The sequence below is a fragment of the Schistocerca cancellata genome, chromosome 4 (assembly GCF_023864275.1).
Source record: "Schistocerca cancellata isolate TAMUIC-IGC-003103 chromosome 4, iqSchCanc2.1, whole genome shotgun sequence".
NCBI lineage: Eukaryota > Metazoa > Arthropoda > Insecta > Orthoptera > Acrididae > Schistocerca > Schistocerca cancellata.
In genome coordinates, this window is record NC_064629.1 from 671,461,638 (window position 1) to 671,479,249 (window position 17,612).

The 17,612-nt window shown below is 46.3% G+C and overlaps 1 protein-coding gene across 1 annotated transcript in view; it reads right to left on the minus strand.

Moving 5' to 3' along the window:
- Nucleotides 1–660: 660 nt before the first annotated feature.
- LOC126183478 (uncharacterized) overlaps nucleotides 661–17,612 on the minus strand; it is a 50,787-nt gene continuing 33,835 nt past the window's right edge. Inside the window, exon 2 of the mRNA XM_049925496.1 lies at nucleotides 661–2,400. Within this exon, the coding sequence (XP_049781453.1) occupies nucleotides 964–2,400 (1,437 nt within the window). The 3' untranslated portion in view covers nucleotides 661–963. The remainder of the gene's footprint in view (nucleotides 2,401–17,612) is intronic.

Consider the following 17,612-nt stretch of genomic DNA (forward strand, 5'->3'; position numbering starts at 1 on the left):
AATGGGACACTAATGAATGTATTGCCGTTTATGCCGTAAGTCCCTAAGACATTGAAGTCTTGTCTAGAACACTCCCCATTTTGAATATCAGTACAAGCTGTGAACAGTTCTGGTATATAATGTCATTTTCGAAACCAAAGATACGAATATACATATGGCTGGAGCTGGAACATGGTATAAAACAGTCTTCTCCGTAGTTAGCTGGACAAGAAGGCTATAACATCAGCAGAATCAGAGGGCGAACCACTTACGATAGAATTATATTTAAAAACGTACTGAGCTGTTGTCACTAATTTTTGAAAGTGGATCTGTCTTATTTTGGGAGCGTTAATCTAATTTCATAACAGATATATCAGAAAAAAGTGTTGTCTTTTAGTCGTCTATTATAAATTTTCTCAGCATTTTGATCGTGTGAGAAGACAGTAACTGCTTCGTTACTGCTGCTTCCATAAATTGTGGCGTCCTGTTTTCCATTTCTCTTAACTGATCAAATCAGAGCACTCTCTGAAAGACGCAAGAGATTTTTCGAAAGTCTGAGAGTAAGCGGCGACTTTCTGTAAAAGGTAAGAGCACTTATCTTAGAATATTTGCTGGATCTTTCTAACGTGCAGGAAAAATAAAGGGAAATGGTTTAAAGGCGAAACATTTTCTTTTAGTTAATTTTCGATGACACAAATAAATATATATTTGACGGTCTGTATCACGAGAACCATAGGATACATATGCATTTTAATATATCAAATTTTATTTGATGTTAGACTGATTCAGAGCCGAAAGGGTACACTGCCCAAACCTTTCCCGTGATCCCTTGGACCTCAGTGTATGAGACCGACGCTTTGACAAGACAATCGAAAGGCAATTTAAACTTCAACTGAAAGCTGTGTTAGCGACGGACAGATTGGGCTTTGCATCTCGTCTCGCCTTGTCACTTTGATCACAAACCGTTACACATAGGTATTAGACCTAACTCGTAGCTAATTGCTCCGTGCCACTGCTAGAGTTAGTGGTAGATTCGGAGCTGTCACTAGCTGCCTCTGAGAGTGTACTCGTTTCAGCTGATCCTTGAGGGGCAGTGGTGCTGGAAGCGCTGTCTGGGCTAGTAGTTTCAGAAGATTCGGACGGAGCACGTTCGGTAGAGGCGGGTGTGGATGCACCGTTTTCAGTCGAGTCACCAGAAGAAGCCTCGGTGATAACGACAACAGATGGAGTGACTTCCGATGATCCAGTGGAGGTCGAAGCTTCTTCCGCGGCAGCAGGGGCACTGGTAGAGGCAGCAGTATCGACAGAAGCAATGGGACTGGGTTCTGTGGCGACTGGACTCGCTCCGCTGTCTACAGCTGCAGCCGAAGTAGTTTCTCCACCAGATTCGGAGGGTGCCGCTTCAGTGCTGGATACTGTGGCTTCACTGCTGGAAGCGGGTGCCACCTCGGTACTGCTGGAAGCGGGTGCCATTTCGGCACTGCTGGAAGCGGGTGCCACTTCTGTGCTGCTGGAAGCGGTTGCCATTTCGGTACTGCTGGGAGCGGGTGCCACTTCCGTACTGCTGGAAGCGGGTGCCACTTCTGTACTGGGTGAAGGCGATGCCGGTTCGGTACTCGGTGCCGCAGAGGCTGCTTCGGAGGCGACGGGTGCGGATGGGCTGGCTGCCGGTTCCACTGCTGGAGCCGAAGTGGAGGAGGCGGCCACGTCGGGGACCGGCTGGGGTGTATCGGCGATGCTGTTGGTCTCTATCGCCGGCACGATAACTTCGGAGCGGCTACTCGCTTCGGAGTTTGGACCAGCCTCGGCAGGTGCGGCGCTGTCCTGTGTGCTGTCCGAGCTGCTGGAACTCGTGGAATTGTCAGCGTCGCCGCCAGCGGCTCCGTCGGCACCGGTGACTGCGTCGGGTAGGCCGCGCGCCCACGGCGGCAGGAAAGCGTCCAGTGGGATGGAGCCACCCAGCAGCGGCGCAGTGGCTGCCGGGAACACCACGGAGCTCTCCGCGGCGGCCTTGGCTCGCTCTGCCAGCGACCTGAAGGCGGCGCCCCCATCTGTCGCGTTCTCCGCTCCGCCAGACGCCAGCAGCCGCGTAAACTGCGACGCCTCGCTCAGCAGCTGACGCACCTCCGGCCCGGTCACGAACAGCACCTGGCTGTCCGCGGAGCCGTCGAGGAAAGCGGTGCGGTAGTAGAAACCCTGGAAGCGGTTCTCCGGCGGAGGCGAGTAGGAGTAGTGCGTCTGCGAGATGGCGGGCTGGGCGGAGTAGTGAGTGGCGACTGCGGGCTGGGCCGAGTAGTGAGTCGCCACTGCCGGCTGAGCGGAGTAGTGCTGGTAGTAGGGCAGCGGCGGCGCCACGTACGCGAAGGGGGGCAGACCGAACACACCGGCCAGCGCCGTGCGCGACAAGCACACTAGGATCACCTGCAACAGCAACCGTACACTTCAACACCGAGCTCTGTCGCTCAATTACAAAATGAGGGCGAGCGAACTCGGCCGGGTCTGTTCAAAGAGACCATTAAGAAATTCGGCTTAAATGAATTTTCAGAACTGCGGAAGGTCTCATTCTGGTTGGCTGGGTGGGATTTGAAACTTGCTCCTCCCGAAAAAGAGTCCACGGTCTTAAAAAAAATGGCTCTGAGCACTATGGGACTTAAAATCTGAGGTCATCAGTCCCCTAGAACTTAGAACTACTTAAACCTAACTAACCTAAGGACATCACACACATCCATGTCCGAGGCAGGATTCGAACCTGCGACCGTAGCGGTCGCACAGTTCCAGACTGAAGCGCCTAGATCTGCTCGGCCACACCGGCCGGCCCACGGTCTTAACCACTACACAATCTCACTCAGTATTATAGTCTGCAATAACGTCATCGCTAACAAAACGACTAAAAAAGGCGTAGTACACTCACGGAAATGGTGTTACACCACGAACTCGTTGGCCGAACGATACCAAAATGATACTCTAGCACAGGGCTTCCCAACCTTTTCAGCTGGCGGACCCCTTCTACAGTAGAAAATCCATGGCGGACCCCTAGTCAGTCAAGAGCACAGTAACCTTAAATTTCAGAGCGAAACCCATGGAAAGCTTCTTAATACAAGTGCCATGTTCCCAATGACCCCCCCCCCCCCCGAAGTATCAATAGTCTTTGGAGATTGTTGTGATTGTTCTTCCTTTGGTCGTCCTCCCTCCTCCTTCATTTTAACTGGAAACTTCCCTTGTTGTGAGGGCGATGGAGAAACCGCACCCTTCTTCAATGATCCCGACTTCAGCCACGGATCCATGTTAGGAGTAATAAACTGGTCAAAAATTGACTTATGAAATAGGTAGTGCACTGAGAAAGCAAGTTTAACATTTGCTGAGCGCTGTGATTGGTCGACAAAGCTCGCTCCGCGCATGCGTAAAAGGTTTCAGCGCATCTAGCGCCGTGAGCCGGGGCACAAACGACCCCCGAATTGTTGCGAAATAGTCGATCAGAGAAGCCGCATTCTGCGGCATTAAACTGTGTATGCGTAGGAACCGCAAAGGCTGCTTGGGAATACGACCTGAAGTAAAAGTACACATGTTTTTCACACGAAAAAAATAGTGATGAATTTGATTTTCACATTTTTAATCAATAATTTTACTCGTTATTTTACACGATTTGGTGAAAGGTGGCCGCGGACCCCCTAGAAAGAGCCGGCGGACCCCTAAGGGGTCCGCGAACCACACGTTGGGAAGCCCTGCTCTAGCATTTCCATGGTTGGGGGATGTGTCTGTTTAACTTTCATCCTAATGTGAGCTTATATTCAGTATTTTCAGCACAGAAAAAGCAATTCCTACATTAGGGTAATCGTGTGAGTACATGATGGTTATTGGGTATGCGTCAAGTTACTGGAACTTTTCATATGGAGACTGCAACACAGCATACCAAGAGGAATTACACATGCAGCTAATCGACATCTTTCGGACTTTGAGAAAGGTCGAATCATTGGCGACAGGGAACTGGTGCAGCATACGTACAGATAGCATAGACAAGCTGTGTTGCAATAACCGCAGAACGAATGGTGACGAGATATGCTCAACAATAGTGTAACAGTAAGAATAACTACACCACCATAGAAATAAAGATCCTTTATCATTTAGCTACAATATAGCAGGTCAGCAACTAGAAGCAGTTAATTCCATAAATTATCTGGGAGTACGCATTAGGAGTGATTTAAAATGGGATGATCTTATAAAGTTGATCGTCGGTAAAGCAAATGCCAGACTGAGATTCATTGTAAGAATCCTAAGGAAATGCAATCCGAAAACAAAGGAAGTAGGTTACAGTACACTTGTTAGCCCACTGCTTGAATATTGCTCACCAGCGTGGGATCCGTACCAGATAGGGTTGATAGAAGAGATAGAGAAGATCCAACGGATAGCAGCGCGCTTCGTTACAGGATCATTTAGTAATCGCGAAAGCGTTACGGAGATGATAGTAAACTCCAGTGGAAGACTGCAGGAGAGACGCTCAGTAGCTCGGTACGGGCTTTTGTTAAAACTTCGAGAACATACCTTCACCGAGGAGTCAAGCAGTATATTGCTCCCTCCTACGTATATCTCGCGAAGAGACCATGGGGATAAAATCAGAGAGATTAGAGCCCACACAGAGGCATACCGACAATCTTTTTTTCCACGAACACTACGAGACTGGAATAGAAGGGAGAACCAATAGAGGTACTCAAAGTACCCTCCGCCACACACCGTCAGGTGGCTTGCGGAGTATTGATGTGGATGTAGATGTAGATACACCACGGGAGGATCGTAGAATTGTTCGACTGCCTCTGACAAATAAACGGATGTCAACAGTTTGAAATCGGACAGAGGTTACAGTCAGTGTGTCACTATGATCCTCCGGGAACAGAATACTGAAAGCTTCATTGAGCTCTCATGTTGCAATGCGTCATATAGCATTGACACTCTATCACAGACAACGGAGACTTGCATGGTGTAGAACTAATGTGACGTTCTGTGGTGTTCATCAGTGAGTCTCGCTTCTTTTTGTGACTGCCAAATCGATGCCGACATGTTCGTGGGCGACCTGGTGAAAGGTCACAAGAAGCAGCGATTATTGAGACCACTACCTTTCCGGCTCCTGGAATCGTGGTGTAGGGAGCTACTGGATATGGCAGCAGGACCGATTTGGTACTTGCTGATGAGACGTTGAATGGTCGCCAGTATGTGTTAAGAATGGTGAACACTGTTGTCATGCCCTTCATGATCAGGGCACGAAATGGAATATTTAAGCAGGATTCTTGACTCGCCTGCCTAGTCTTCTGATTTGTCAGTCATGGAGCAAGTATGGGATGCCATGGGAAGGTGTATACTCCCATACAGCCTCCAGGTAGCAATCTTCATGAACGTTACTGAAATATTCCAAAAAATAGCAAAAATTTGGTAAAACGTACCCTAACTGACGACAGAGTATGTAGTTACTGCAACAGTGCTGCATAAAGCAGTTACGTCTAAACCAGCATCATTGAACCCCGCTACTGTCGTAAGTACACAACGCCCAGTTCCATGTATGAGAACGGAACGTCGGTTAATGCTTTTAGATTGAGATAGTTGAGACAGTGAACTAGATTTATGGTGTCAAGGTATTATTTTTCAGTATAATTGGCATAGAAATTAGCTCAAACGTTGTCAGAGGCCAAACCGTCAATTATTCATAGACTATAGGGCAACCACTGTAACCATTGCTTCAGAATGCAAAAAGTTCAGCATGCAAGGTAAAGGCCAAGTTGCTCTTCGATTAGCGATAGTTGGTGTATATGTCGAGAAGGTATAGGATCTCGAGCTCATTATAAGTACGATCCAAGCTTGCTGCAATTACCAGAGGGGCAATATAATTGATTACTGTGCGCAGGAGATTTCATTAAAATGATATTTATGTCAGTAAAATAATGTATGCCTCACTTACAGCTCCTCACAGGAGAGAGTGTTTCTAGTAGCCATGCAAATATGAACACTGAACTGGAGTGTAATGGGGGATAATATTCTTCACATAAGAGTTTCAGTTTAGCTAGCAGCATGACAGCATATACACTACTGGCCATTAAAATTGCTACACCACGAAGATGACGTGCTACAGACACGAAATTTAACCGACAGGAAGAACATGCTGTGATATGCAAATGATTAGCTTTTCAGAGCATTCACACAACGCTGGCGCCGGTGGCAACACCTACAACGTGCTGACATGAGGAAAGTTTCCAACCGATTTCTCATACACAAATAGCACTTGACCGGCGTTGCCTGGTGAAACGTTGTTGTGATGCCTCGTGTAAGGAGGAGAAATGCGTACCATCACGTTTCCGACTTTGATAAAGGTCGGATTGTAGCCTACCGCGATTGCGGTTTATCGTATCGCGACATTGCTGCCCTCGTTGGTCGAGATCCAGTGACTGTTAGCAGAATATGGAATCGGTGGGTTCAGGAGAGTAATACGGAACGCCGTGTTGGATCCCAACGGCCTCGTATCACTAGCAGTCGAGATGACAGGCATCTTATCCGCATGGCTGTAACGGATCGTGCAGCCACGTCTCGAGTCAACAGATGGGGACGTTTGCAAGACAACAACCATCTGCACGAACAGTTGGACGACGTTTGCAGCAGCATGGACTATCAGCTCGGTGAAATGGCTGGTTCAAATGGCTCTGAGCACTATGCGACTTAACGTCTGAGGTCATCAGTCGCCTAGAACTTAGAACTAATTAAACCTAACTAACCTAAGGACATCACACACATCCATGCCCGAGGCAGAATTCGAACCTGCGAACGTAGCGGTCACGCGGTTCCAGACTGAAGCGCCTTTAACCGCACGGCCACACCGGCCGGCTCAGCTCGGAGACCACGGCTGTGGTTACCCTTGACGCTGCATCTCTATATGCGACTGCGATGGTGTACTCAACGACGAACCTGGGTGCCCGAATGGCAAAACGTCATTTCGGATGAATCCAGGTTCTGTTTACAGTATCATGATGGTCGCATCCGTGTTTGGAAGCGTGTATTCATCATCGCCATACTGGCGTATCATCCGGCGTGATGGTAGGGGGTGCCATTGGTTACACGTCTCGGTCACCTCTTGTTCGCATTGACGACACTTTGAACAGTGGACGTTACATTTCAGATGTGTTACGACCCGTGACTCTACCCTTGATTCGATCCCTGCGAAACACTACATTTCAGCAGGATAATGTACGTCCGCATGTTGCAGGTCCCGTGGAAGCCCAGATGAATGTCCTCCATAACATAATACTACTCCCACCGGCCTGCGTCCGTAGCGCTGTGTATGTTCCCAGCAGCCGTTCTATTGAATACCCTCGAAAGGGTCGAGGCAGTGCCTGCATGTGACGTGGTATATCTCAGGATGGACGTATCCTATCTGGATACAGAAAATGTTCGACTGCTACCCTGGCCAGCACATTCTCCAGATCTCTCACCAATTGAAAACGTCTGGTCAATGGTGGCTGAGCAACTGGTACGTCACAATACGCCAGTCACTACTCTTGATGAACTGTGATATCGTGTTGAAGCTGCATGGGCAGCTGTACCTGTACACGCCATCCAGGCTCTGTTTGACTCAATGCCCAGGCGTATCAAGGCCGTTATTACGGCCAGAGGTGGTTGTTCTGGGTACTGATTTCTCAGGATCTATGCACCCAAATTGCGTGAAAATGTAATCACATGTCAGTTCTAGTACAATATATTTGACCAATGAATACCCGTTTATCATCTGCATTTCTTCTTGGTGTAGCAATTTTAATGGCCAGTAGTGTATGTTATGATTTGCCTTGGAGGTGGATACCATAATCATCTATTGAATACCCTCGAAAGGGTCGAGGCAGTGCCTGCATGTGACGTGGTATATCTCAGGATGGACGTACAGACCTCAAGATTCCAGAATGAACTTAAACGTGGAACTCTGACTGATTGGGTCTACAGAAATGACATTGTGTACGTCCTCATATGTGGGTGCAAAATGTGAGAATTTCATTGTATAAGACAACTATCTACCAAATAGGGTTATATATATTCAGAAGTAAACAATGGCGCCTATGGAATAGTGAATGGACACATCGGTCGACAGACTGCGCCAGGAGGCATGTTACTGCTATATATATTCAGAAGTAAACAATGGCGCCTATGGAATGGAGAATGGACACATCGATCGACAGACTGTGCCAGGGGCCATGTTACTGCTAGCAGTCCTGTTCCTCATATCCTTGAAGCACAGAGAACTGCCTTCACTTACTATTTAGCTGATAGATACCCTCATCTCACACCTACAGTGATGAGCGAAAACATTATGACTACTGCCCACCGTGAGACTGAATGCTGCCTGGTGGTCTTGAGGGCACGCGATGCGGCGAGGGAAGTGTATGAGCGGAGCAGAGACGAAAGGGGAATCGTTCTAGCGATGATAAATGGCGCAAATTCGAAATTCATTGACATTAGCGACTTTGACAAAAGCTAGATTGCTGTAGGCCGGCACCTGAGAGTGAGCGTTTCGGTAACGGCCAAGCTGGTCGGCTGTTTGCGTGCTACTGTCGTCAGCGTCTATGAAATGTGGTTTGAGGCTGATGAAACTACGAGTAGGCGTCATACCTCATCACAGAACGTAGGTGTCGGGGGCTTGCGCGTTCTCTAAAGCAAAGTAGGCTGCGATTTGTGGCAGATCTGATGACAGAGTACAGTTCTGGAGCACACAGTTCAGCGCACATTGTCGGACATGATGTTCCGCAGCACACCTCCCCAGCTCGTTCCAATGTTGACGCAACAACATCATCAATTATGATTACAGTGTGCACAGGATCATCGAGATTGGACAGCGGATAAATGGAATTGTTACACCTGGCCGAATGAATCACGTTTCTTGTTAAACCAGGTCGATGGTCGTGTTTGGGTACGCCGTCATCCAGGCGAACGGCTGCTGGGAACATTCACCGCGCTACGGACGCAGGCCGGTGGGAGTAGTATTATGTTATGGAGGACATTCATCTGGGCTTCCACGGGACCTTTGGTAGTAATCGAAAGCACCGTGACAACTGTGGACTACGTGAACATTATTAGGGACCACCTGTACCCCATTATGCCTTAAGTATTCTCCAACAGCGGTGGCATCTTCCAGCAGGATGACTGTCCGTGTTACAGAGCTGCAGTGATTTGAGGAGCATGATAGTGAACTCATGTTGATCTCTTGGCCATGAAATTTGGTTTATCAGAACCCGATGAAACACATCTCGGACGCTATCGGGCACCAGCTCGGCGCACACAGACCACCGGACCGTAAACTACGGAATTTGTTTGACTTCAGGAAATCTTCCAAGTGCTTATCGAATCCATGACACGCAGAATCACTGCCGTATTACATTCCACACTTGGTCCAACACGATTTTAAGCAAGTGGGGTAAATGTTCTGTCTCATCAGTCTATGTATGTGTGTTTGTGTGTGTAGTTTTGCATATTGGGGTAATCACATTCCGTATTGACGTTATTTGTGAAATACCAAATTCGTTTCAAATGTGTACTAGCTGAAATTATTCGTCGGGAACTATATTTTAGTGCATTAGAGGTGCTACTGTAGTTTCATTACGTTTTATCGTGTTCTACACGTACCTTTATTAGTTATTGATGTTCTGTGATTCCGCTTAATTCATGAAAACTTTAATAGTACGAGGGAAGTTTCTTACAACTCCATTAAGACACAAAAGGAGAAATACAGGGTGGGCAAAATAAAACTGGCCCAGAAAATATTTATGTCACTGACACCGAATCGAACCTTGTTAACCAACAGGAGAACTGGCCATCACGGAAAATCTGGAAACAGTTCCTCTGACTTAGTATGGGTTGAGGTCGTTCTTGGCTATCGGAATAAAATAATAATTGGATTCTTTTACCGACCTCCCAAGTCAGATGATCCAATTGCTGAAACGTTGAAAGAAACTTGAGTCTAACTTTAAACACGTTCTCGACTTATACAATTACAGTTGGTGGTGGCTTCAGTTCACCCTCTATGTGTTTAGATCCGGAGGTACGCATAAAACATCATCTGAAATTGCACTAAACGCGTTCTCTGAAAGTTATATCGAGTCATTGGTTTATGAGCCCACTCTAATAGTTAACGGTTGTGAAACTACACTTGCCTCTTAGCAACAAACAATCCTGAGCTATTAACGAGCATCAAAATGGATACAGGCATTAATGAACACAAGGTTGTCATAGCGAGACTGAATACCGTAACTCCCAAATCCTCCAAATACAAAAGAAAAATAAACCTATTCAAAAAAGCAGGTAAAAGTTCCCTCGAAGCCTTCCTGAGAGAGAATCTCCGCTCCTTCCAAATTAACAATGTAACTATATATCAGATGTAGCTTGAATACAAAGGAATAGCATCGACAGAAATTGAGAGATTTATGCCAAATAAATTAACAGAAGACGCAGCTGATACCCGTTAGTACACAAAACAGGTCAGAACACTGATGCAGAAACAACGAAACTACCATGCCAAATTCAAACGAAGGCAAAATCCCCAAGATTGGCTAAATTTTATAGAATCTCAAAATTTAGTGTTAACTTCAATGCGAGATGCTTTTAATAGTTTCCACAACGAAGGCTCGAAGCCTGGCAAAAAATCAAAAGACATTCTGGTCGTATGCAATGTATGCCAGCGGTAAGACACAATCAGTGCCTTCCCTACGCGATAGCCATGGAAATACTACCGTTGACAGTGCTGTTAAAGCAACGTTACTGAACACAGCTTTTCGAAACTCCTTACCAAAGAAGACGAAGTAAATATTCAAGAATTCGAATCAAGTACAGCTGCCAACATGAGTAATTTAGAAGATGATGTCCCAGGAGTAGTGAAGCACTTAATGAAACCAAGTCTTCATGTCCAGACTGTATACCAATTAGGTACCTTTCAGAGTATGCTAATGCAATAGGTCCATTCTTAACAATCATATAAAACTGCCCGTTGGACGAAACATCCGTGCCCAAAGACTGGAAAGTTGTGTTCGAACATTTTGCATTGCCTCGAAGGAAACGGTCTATTGACACACAGTCAACACGGATTTAGAAAACATCGTTCTGGTCAAACACAATTAGTTCTTTGCTCACAAGAAGTATTGAGTGCTACCGAGAAGGGATTTAAAATTGATTCTGTATTTCTAGATTTTCAGAAGGCTTTTGACACTTTACTTCACAAGAGGCTTTCAATCGAATCACATGCTTATGGAGTATCGTCTCAGTTATACTACTGGTTTCGTGATTTACCGTCAGAGAGGTCACAATTCGTCGTAACTGACGAAAAGTCATCGAGTAAAACAGAAATGATTTCTGGAGTTCCCCATGGTAGCGTTATAGGATCTCTGCTGTTCCTTATCTGTATAAACGCCCTAGGAAACAGTCTTGACCAGCCGTCTTTAGGTCGTTTGCAAATGACGCTGTCGATTATCGTCTAGTAAAGTCATCAGAAAATCAGTCCAAATTACAAAACGGTTTAGAAAACGTGTGTGTATGGTGCGCAATTTAGCAATTGACCCTAAATAATGAAAAGTGTGAGGTCATTCACGTGAGTGCCAAAAGGAATCCGTTAAACTTCGGTTACACGATGAATCAATTAAATCTGAAGGTCGTAAATTCAACCAGATACCTAGGAATCAGAATTACTAACAACTTAAATTGGAAGAACACGTAGAAGAAGTTGTGGGGAAGGTGAAAAAAGCCAGAAAAGTTAGAAAATGCAACAGATCTACTAAAGAGACTGCCTATACTACGTTTGTTCGTCCTCTTTTGGAGTAATGCTGGGAGTTGTGGGATCCTAATGTAATGGTTCTTTATTTGCGAAACCACTACCACCCGCCAACCCAATTTTTAGATACCATAGATTAATGAATATTTTTCTATGTAATGTCTCATATTTTTCACTCTATTTAAATTTGGTTTTATTTTTATATGTATGTACGTCGATATTTTGAGATGTTGAAATCGATATACACTCCTGGAAATTGAAATAAGAACACCGTGAATTCATTGTCCCAGGAAGGGGAAACTTTATTGACACATTCCTGGGGTCAGATACATCACATGATCACACTGACAGAACCACAGGCACATAGACACAGGCAACAGAGCATGCACAATGTCGGCACTAGTACAGTGTATATCCACCTTTCGCAGCAATGCAGGCTGCTATTCTCCCATGGAGACGATCGTAGAGATGCTGGATGTAGTCCTGTGGAACGGCTTGCCATGCCATTTCCACCTGGCGCCTCAGTTGAACCAGCGTTCGTGCTGGACGTGCAGACCGCGTGAGACGACGCTTCATCCAGTCCCAAACATGCTCAATGGGGGACAGATCCGGAGATCTTGCTGGCCAGGGTAGTTGACTTACACCTTCTAGAGCACGTTGGGTGGCACGGGATACATGCGGACGTGCATTGTCCTGTTGGAACAGCAAGTTCCCTTGCCGGTCTAGGAATGGTAGAACGATGGGTTCGATGACGGTTTGGATGTACCGTGCACTATTCAGTGTCCCCTCGACGATCACCAGTGGTGTACGGCCAGTGTAGGAGATCGCTCCCCACACCATGACGCCGGGTGTTGGCCCTGTGTGCCTCGGTCGTATGCAGTCCTGATTGTGGCGCTCACCTGCACGGCGCCAAACACGCATACGACCATCATTGGCACCAAGGCAGAAGCGACTCTCATCGCTGAAGACGACACGTCTCCATTCGTCCCTCTATTCACGCCTGTCGCGACACCACTGGAGGCGGGCTGCACGATGTTGGGGCGTGAGCGGAAGACGGCCTAACGGTGTGCGGGACCGTAGCCCAGCTTCATGGAGACGGTTGCGAATGGTCCTCGCCGATACCCCAGGAGCAACAGTGTCCCTAATTTGCTGGGAAGTGGCGGTGCGGTCCCCTACGGCACTGCGTAGGATCCTACGGTCTTGGCGTGCATCCGTGCGTCGCTGCGGTCCGGTCCCAGGTCGACGGGCACGTGCACCTTCCGCCGACCACTGGCGACAACATCGATGTACTGTGGAGACCTCACGTCCCACGTGTTGAGCAATTCGGCGGTACGTCCACCCGGCCTCCCGCATGCCCACTATACGCCCTCGCTCAAAGTCCGTCAACTGCACATACGGTTCACGTCCACGCTGTCGCGGCATGCTACCAGTGTTAAGGACTGCGATGGAGCTCCGTATGCCACGGCAAACTGGCTGACACTGACGGCGGCGGTGGACAAATGCTGCGCAGCTAGCGCCATTCGACGGCCAACACCGCGGTTCCTGGTGTGTCCGCTGTGCCGTGCGTGTGATCATTGCTTGTACAGCCCTCTCGCAGTGTCCGGAGCAAGTATGGTGGGTCTGACACTCCGGTGTCAATGTGTTCTTTTTTCCATTTCCAGGAGTGTAATATCTAGTGTGAATATCTTTGTACTTATTGTTATCTTTGAGGCTGGTTTGTGACTTTTGGCGCGGAAGCGTACAGAGTAGCCAAGTTTTTGTGTTGAATATGAACAGTCTTGACTTTGTGTTGGAAATGAAAAGATGAGTCTGAGTTGTGGACAATGAAAAATGTTGTGAGTTTTATTGAGTGCAGTAACGGCTGCGAAATTGTATGTGAAGTAATGCTTTGAACATGCGAAAGTATAAGAAGTTTAGTAAATGTGAATTTTTGTGAAACATTGTCTTCGTAAGTTCTTCAAGTCGGCGTAATCAACATCCGAGTGCCTTTCGCACCAACAGCAATAGTCATGCTACCTAGACAACAATTTTAATTACGAGCCAAAGCAAGAGCGAGATCGTCGTTGGATTGCAAATACAAGATAAGTGATATTATTGTTAATTTTCTTCAGTGACTGAAATCAATTGATGTAGCAATACCTGCCACATTAAAGACCATTTAGTTGCGCAATAAAAAGATCATACTTTGAGTGCGCGGCGTAATAATTGTTGAACTAATTGACTGTTAGTGGAGGTATTGTTATACTTACCAGACAGGATTAACGGAATACATCGAGAAAGTTCATAGACGGGCAGCACGTTTTGGATTATTTAGAAATAGGTGAGAAAGTGTGCAGATATGGTACAGGATTTGGGATGAACATAATTAAAACAAAGGCATTTCTCGTTACGAAATTTCAATCATCTACTTTCTTCTCCGAGTGCGAAAATTTCTTGTTGACGCCGACGTACATTATCATAATATCATAATAAAGTAAGGGAAATCAGAGCTCGCACGGGAGATATAGCTGTTCGTTTTTTTCCGTGCGCCGTTCGGGGATGGAGTAATAGAGAATTATTGTGAAGGTGGTTCGATGAACCGTCTGCCAGGCACTTAAATGTGCTGTGCAGAGTATCCATGTAGATGTAGATGTAGATCCAAAACCGGCGCCGACGCAACTGCGGTGTATCACGGACCATAGATGACAGCGGTGAACGATGGCTGCGGAGAGGTGTACGGGCGAATAGAGGTGCAACTGTTGTGCAACTGACCACGCAGATAAACCAAGAAGCTACCAACAGTGTCTCCTCAACGGCCGTTCGGCGTACGTTGCTGCACATGGGCGTCCGCAGTAGGCGCCTGGTTCATATACCCATGTCACCACTGCTATTCATCGTCGACGAAGGCTGGAATTTGCGTACCAGTACCCCAGCTGGAGGTCCACTGAGTGGCATCTGGCGGCTTTTTCAGGTGAATCAAGTTATATGTTCCATCGGAAAGATGGCCATCGGCGTGTACGGCGTGAAATGTCTGAAAGGAAACAAGGTGGGAGCGTTACTGTCTGAGGAATGTTTTCGTTGCACTCCCTGGGTGATTTCGTCTTGATCGGTGATCAACACAACTATGTCTCTATCCTTGGGCCGGCCGCTGTGACCGAGCGGTTCTAGGCGCTTTAGTCCGGAACCTGCGCTGCTGCTACGGTCGCAGGTTCGAATCCTGCCTCGGGCATGGATGTGTGTGATGTCCTTAGGTTAGTTAGGTTTAAGTAGTTCTAAGTCTAGGGGACTGATGACCTCAGATGTTAAGTCCCATAATACTTAGAGCCATTTGAACAGTACCCTATCCTTGGGGAGCACGTCCATCCCCACATGCAGTTCGTTTTTCCTCGGCACAATGGCATCTACCAATAAGACAATGCAACGTATCACACAGCTCGCAGTGTACGTGTGTGGCTCGAAGGCACCAGGATGAAATTACCGTTCATCCCGGCCACCAAATTCCCCATATAAATCCAATCGAAAATTTGAAGCACTACCTCGCTCGGTCTGTTCGCGCCATGGATCCGCAAGCAGTGCAGTCAGCATGGCTCCATATCCCTGTCGGTACCTTCCAGAATCTCATTGACTATCTCGACGCACGTCCGCGCTGCAAAATGTGGTTATTCAAGCCTTTGACAGGTTGTCAAATTAATGGGAGTGGGCCGTGTATTTGCCGCTCTCTTAAAAGAGCACATGTAGGAGCGCTGTAGAGTGTAGGACTGCTACCAGCGATAGTGAAGTTGGGTTTATGCACCAGTTGATTGTATGGAACTAGTGTAATAGGGTAGGTCGACGTTGAGACGAGGCAGAATGGTAGAAAGAAGCTAACATGTTTCCACCTGCTCACCACTCACTATATCTTGAAAAAAGTTTCCCGATTAGTTGGTGGAACAACGCAGGTTGTCCATTGTGTCTACAAGGAATGGTGTACCATTCACAGATATGTAACATGGCGCAAGAACAACGGTTGTAAAAGATCCTAGCCGGCCGAAGTGGCCGTGCGGTTAAAGGCGCTGCAGTCTGGAACCACAAGACCGCTACGGTCGCAGGTTCGAATCCTGCCTCGGGCATGGATGTTTGTGATGTCCTTAGGTTAGTTAGGTTTAACTAGTTCTAAGTTCTAGGGGACTAATGGCCTCAGCAGTTGAGTCCCTTAGTGCTCAGAGCCATTTGAACCAAAAGATCCTAACCGACGGTAACCGGAGACGAGTGTCAGGATGTTACGCCTTGTCAGTGACAGCGGGTTTCAAATCCCACAAGATCTACTGCTGTCTGTGAATGCAGAGGTCCTGATCTTGTGTATAGTAACGCAGGTTCTATGTAGCTACACTATTTAAACGCAATGCCAGAACAGTGCATTGAGGAAAGCCAAGAAGCAATGGATTCTCATCCAGTTATCAAAAAGTAGCTATCAATTTGTATGAATGATAAGCCTTTTCAATTCTTAATTCAGATGATTTGCCAATTTCTTTTACACGCAGTATTCATACGATACAGAGGAGAGGACAGTCTTTATCATACTGTGATTATACCTAGTATCATCCACTAAGACGATGTTAAAATTAATTATCGTATTAATTAATTAAAACAATGTAAAGAAATGAAAAGAGTTAATGGTAAAACTGTAATGATTAGGCTCTTGTCTACGTTCTTTACGGTATACAATATCTACCGCAACATGTTTACGAAATTAATCTTTCTTCGAACGTTTAAGTAGTGTGGCATATTCTACGTTTGTTGTTGAGGTAAGATGCCGAAGACGAATCATTGTCAGACTCACGCTGCTCTCAGATTCTCAGATAATAGTTCAGCCTTCCTAGATAGAATGTAATGTGACTGTGTCTAAGTCCATGCAGTGGAAGTACCTGTAACCATCGGTTTCATAATATACTGAATATTAGCAGTATAAGCGCAGATATTGTGATCATTGGTACTTTAATTTGTACCCCATTCATTGCGTTAGTTGTTTTTTCTCTGAGTCTAATACACAAATACGTCACGTAATTTGCTGCCTGATGTTTTATGCACGGTCGTAACTGTACCAGTAAGTGGACTTCACCTGTGAGTATAGATTTCCTGATTTTTGTCCACGCGTCCACACTACAGTACCTGACCTGCTGCCCAGGGAAAAATAATATTAATGGCTTGCTCTCTCCACATGTGCTTGGAGGTACTAAACAACCTAAAAATATACTATTTCTATTAACTATTATTATTCATCTGTAAACGAAGTAAATACTGATGTAATGTTGGTCAATACATTGCCCTCAGTCACCAATGAAAATATCCACATTTATAGCCTCTATAGGGAACTCAAAATGAAACTGCACTGTACAAGGATGCTGCAGTGTGTAACGAAAGCTGTCCTTCGTCAAGGACAGTAATCACGAAATGTATTGTTAATCAACCTCTATCCGCGTAATTGGGCTGCTTCCCAAGAATTCAGATAATATCAGAGCCTGTCGCAACAAAAATCTGGAGTCAGAAACTTTCGGTAGTCCTACCGGTTTCGGAATCCACGTACTGTCAACAGCTGAATGTAATGTGTTCGCATAAACAATCTGCCACGTCTTTCTTATTTGTCTTCAGCACTCTCTTTTGAAAATGCAATTTATTTATCTCCCTTTTTGTTTCATATTCGGCGCTACACGTCTCTAATACTGTACTGTGCCGATACAGAGAGACGACAGAAGGTCGCAAGTCCTAAGAAATGTGCAGCTTATGTTTCCTATAATTGTAATTTCTTCTCGGCAGGGAAATTAATTAATGTGCAATGCATGTGGAAACTTACAAGGGGTAATTGACACTGTCGTAGCTGCCAGGACTTCAAAACTTTTTT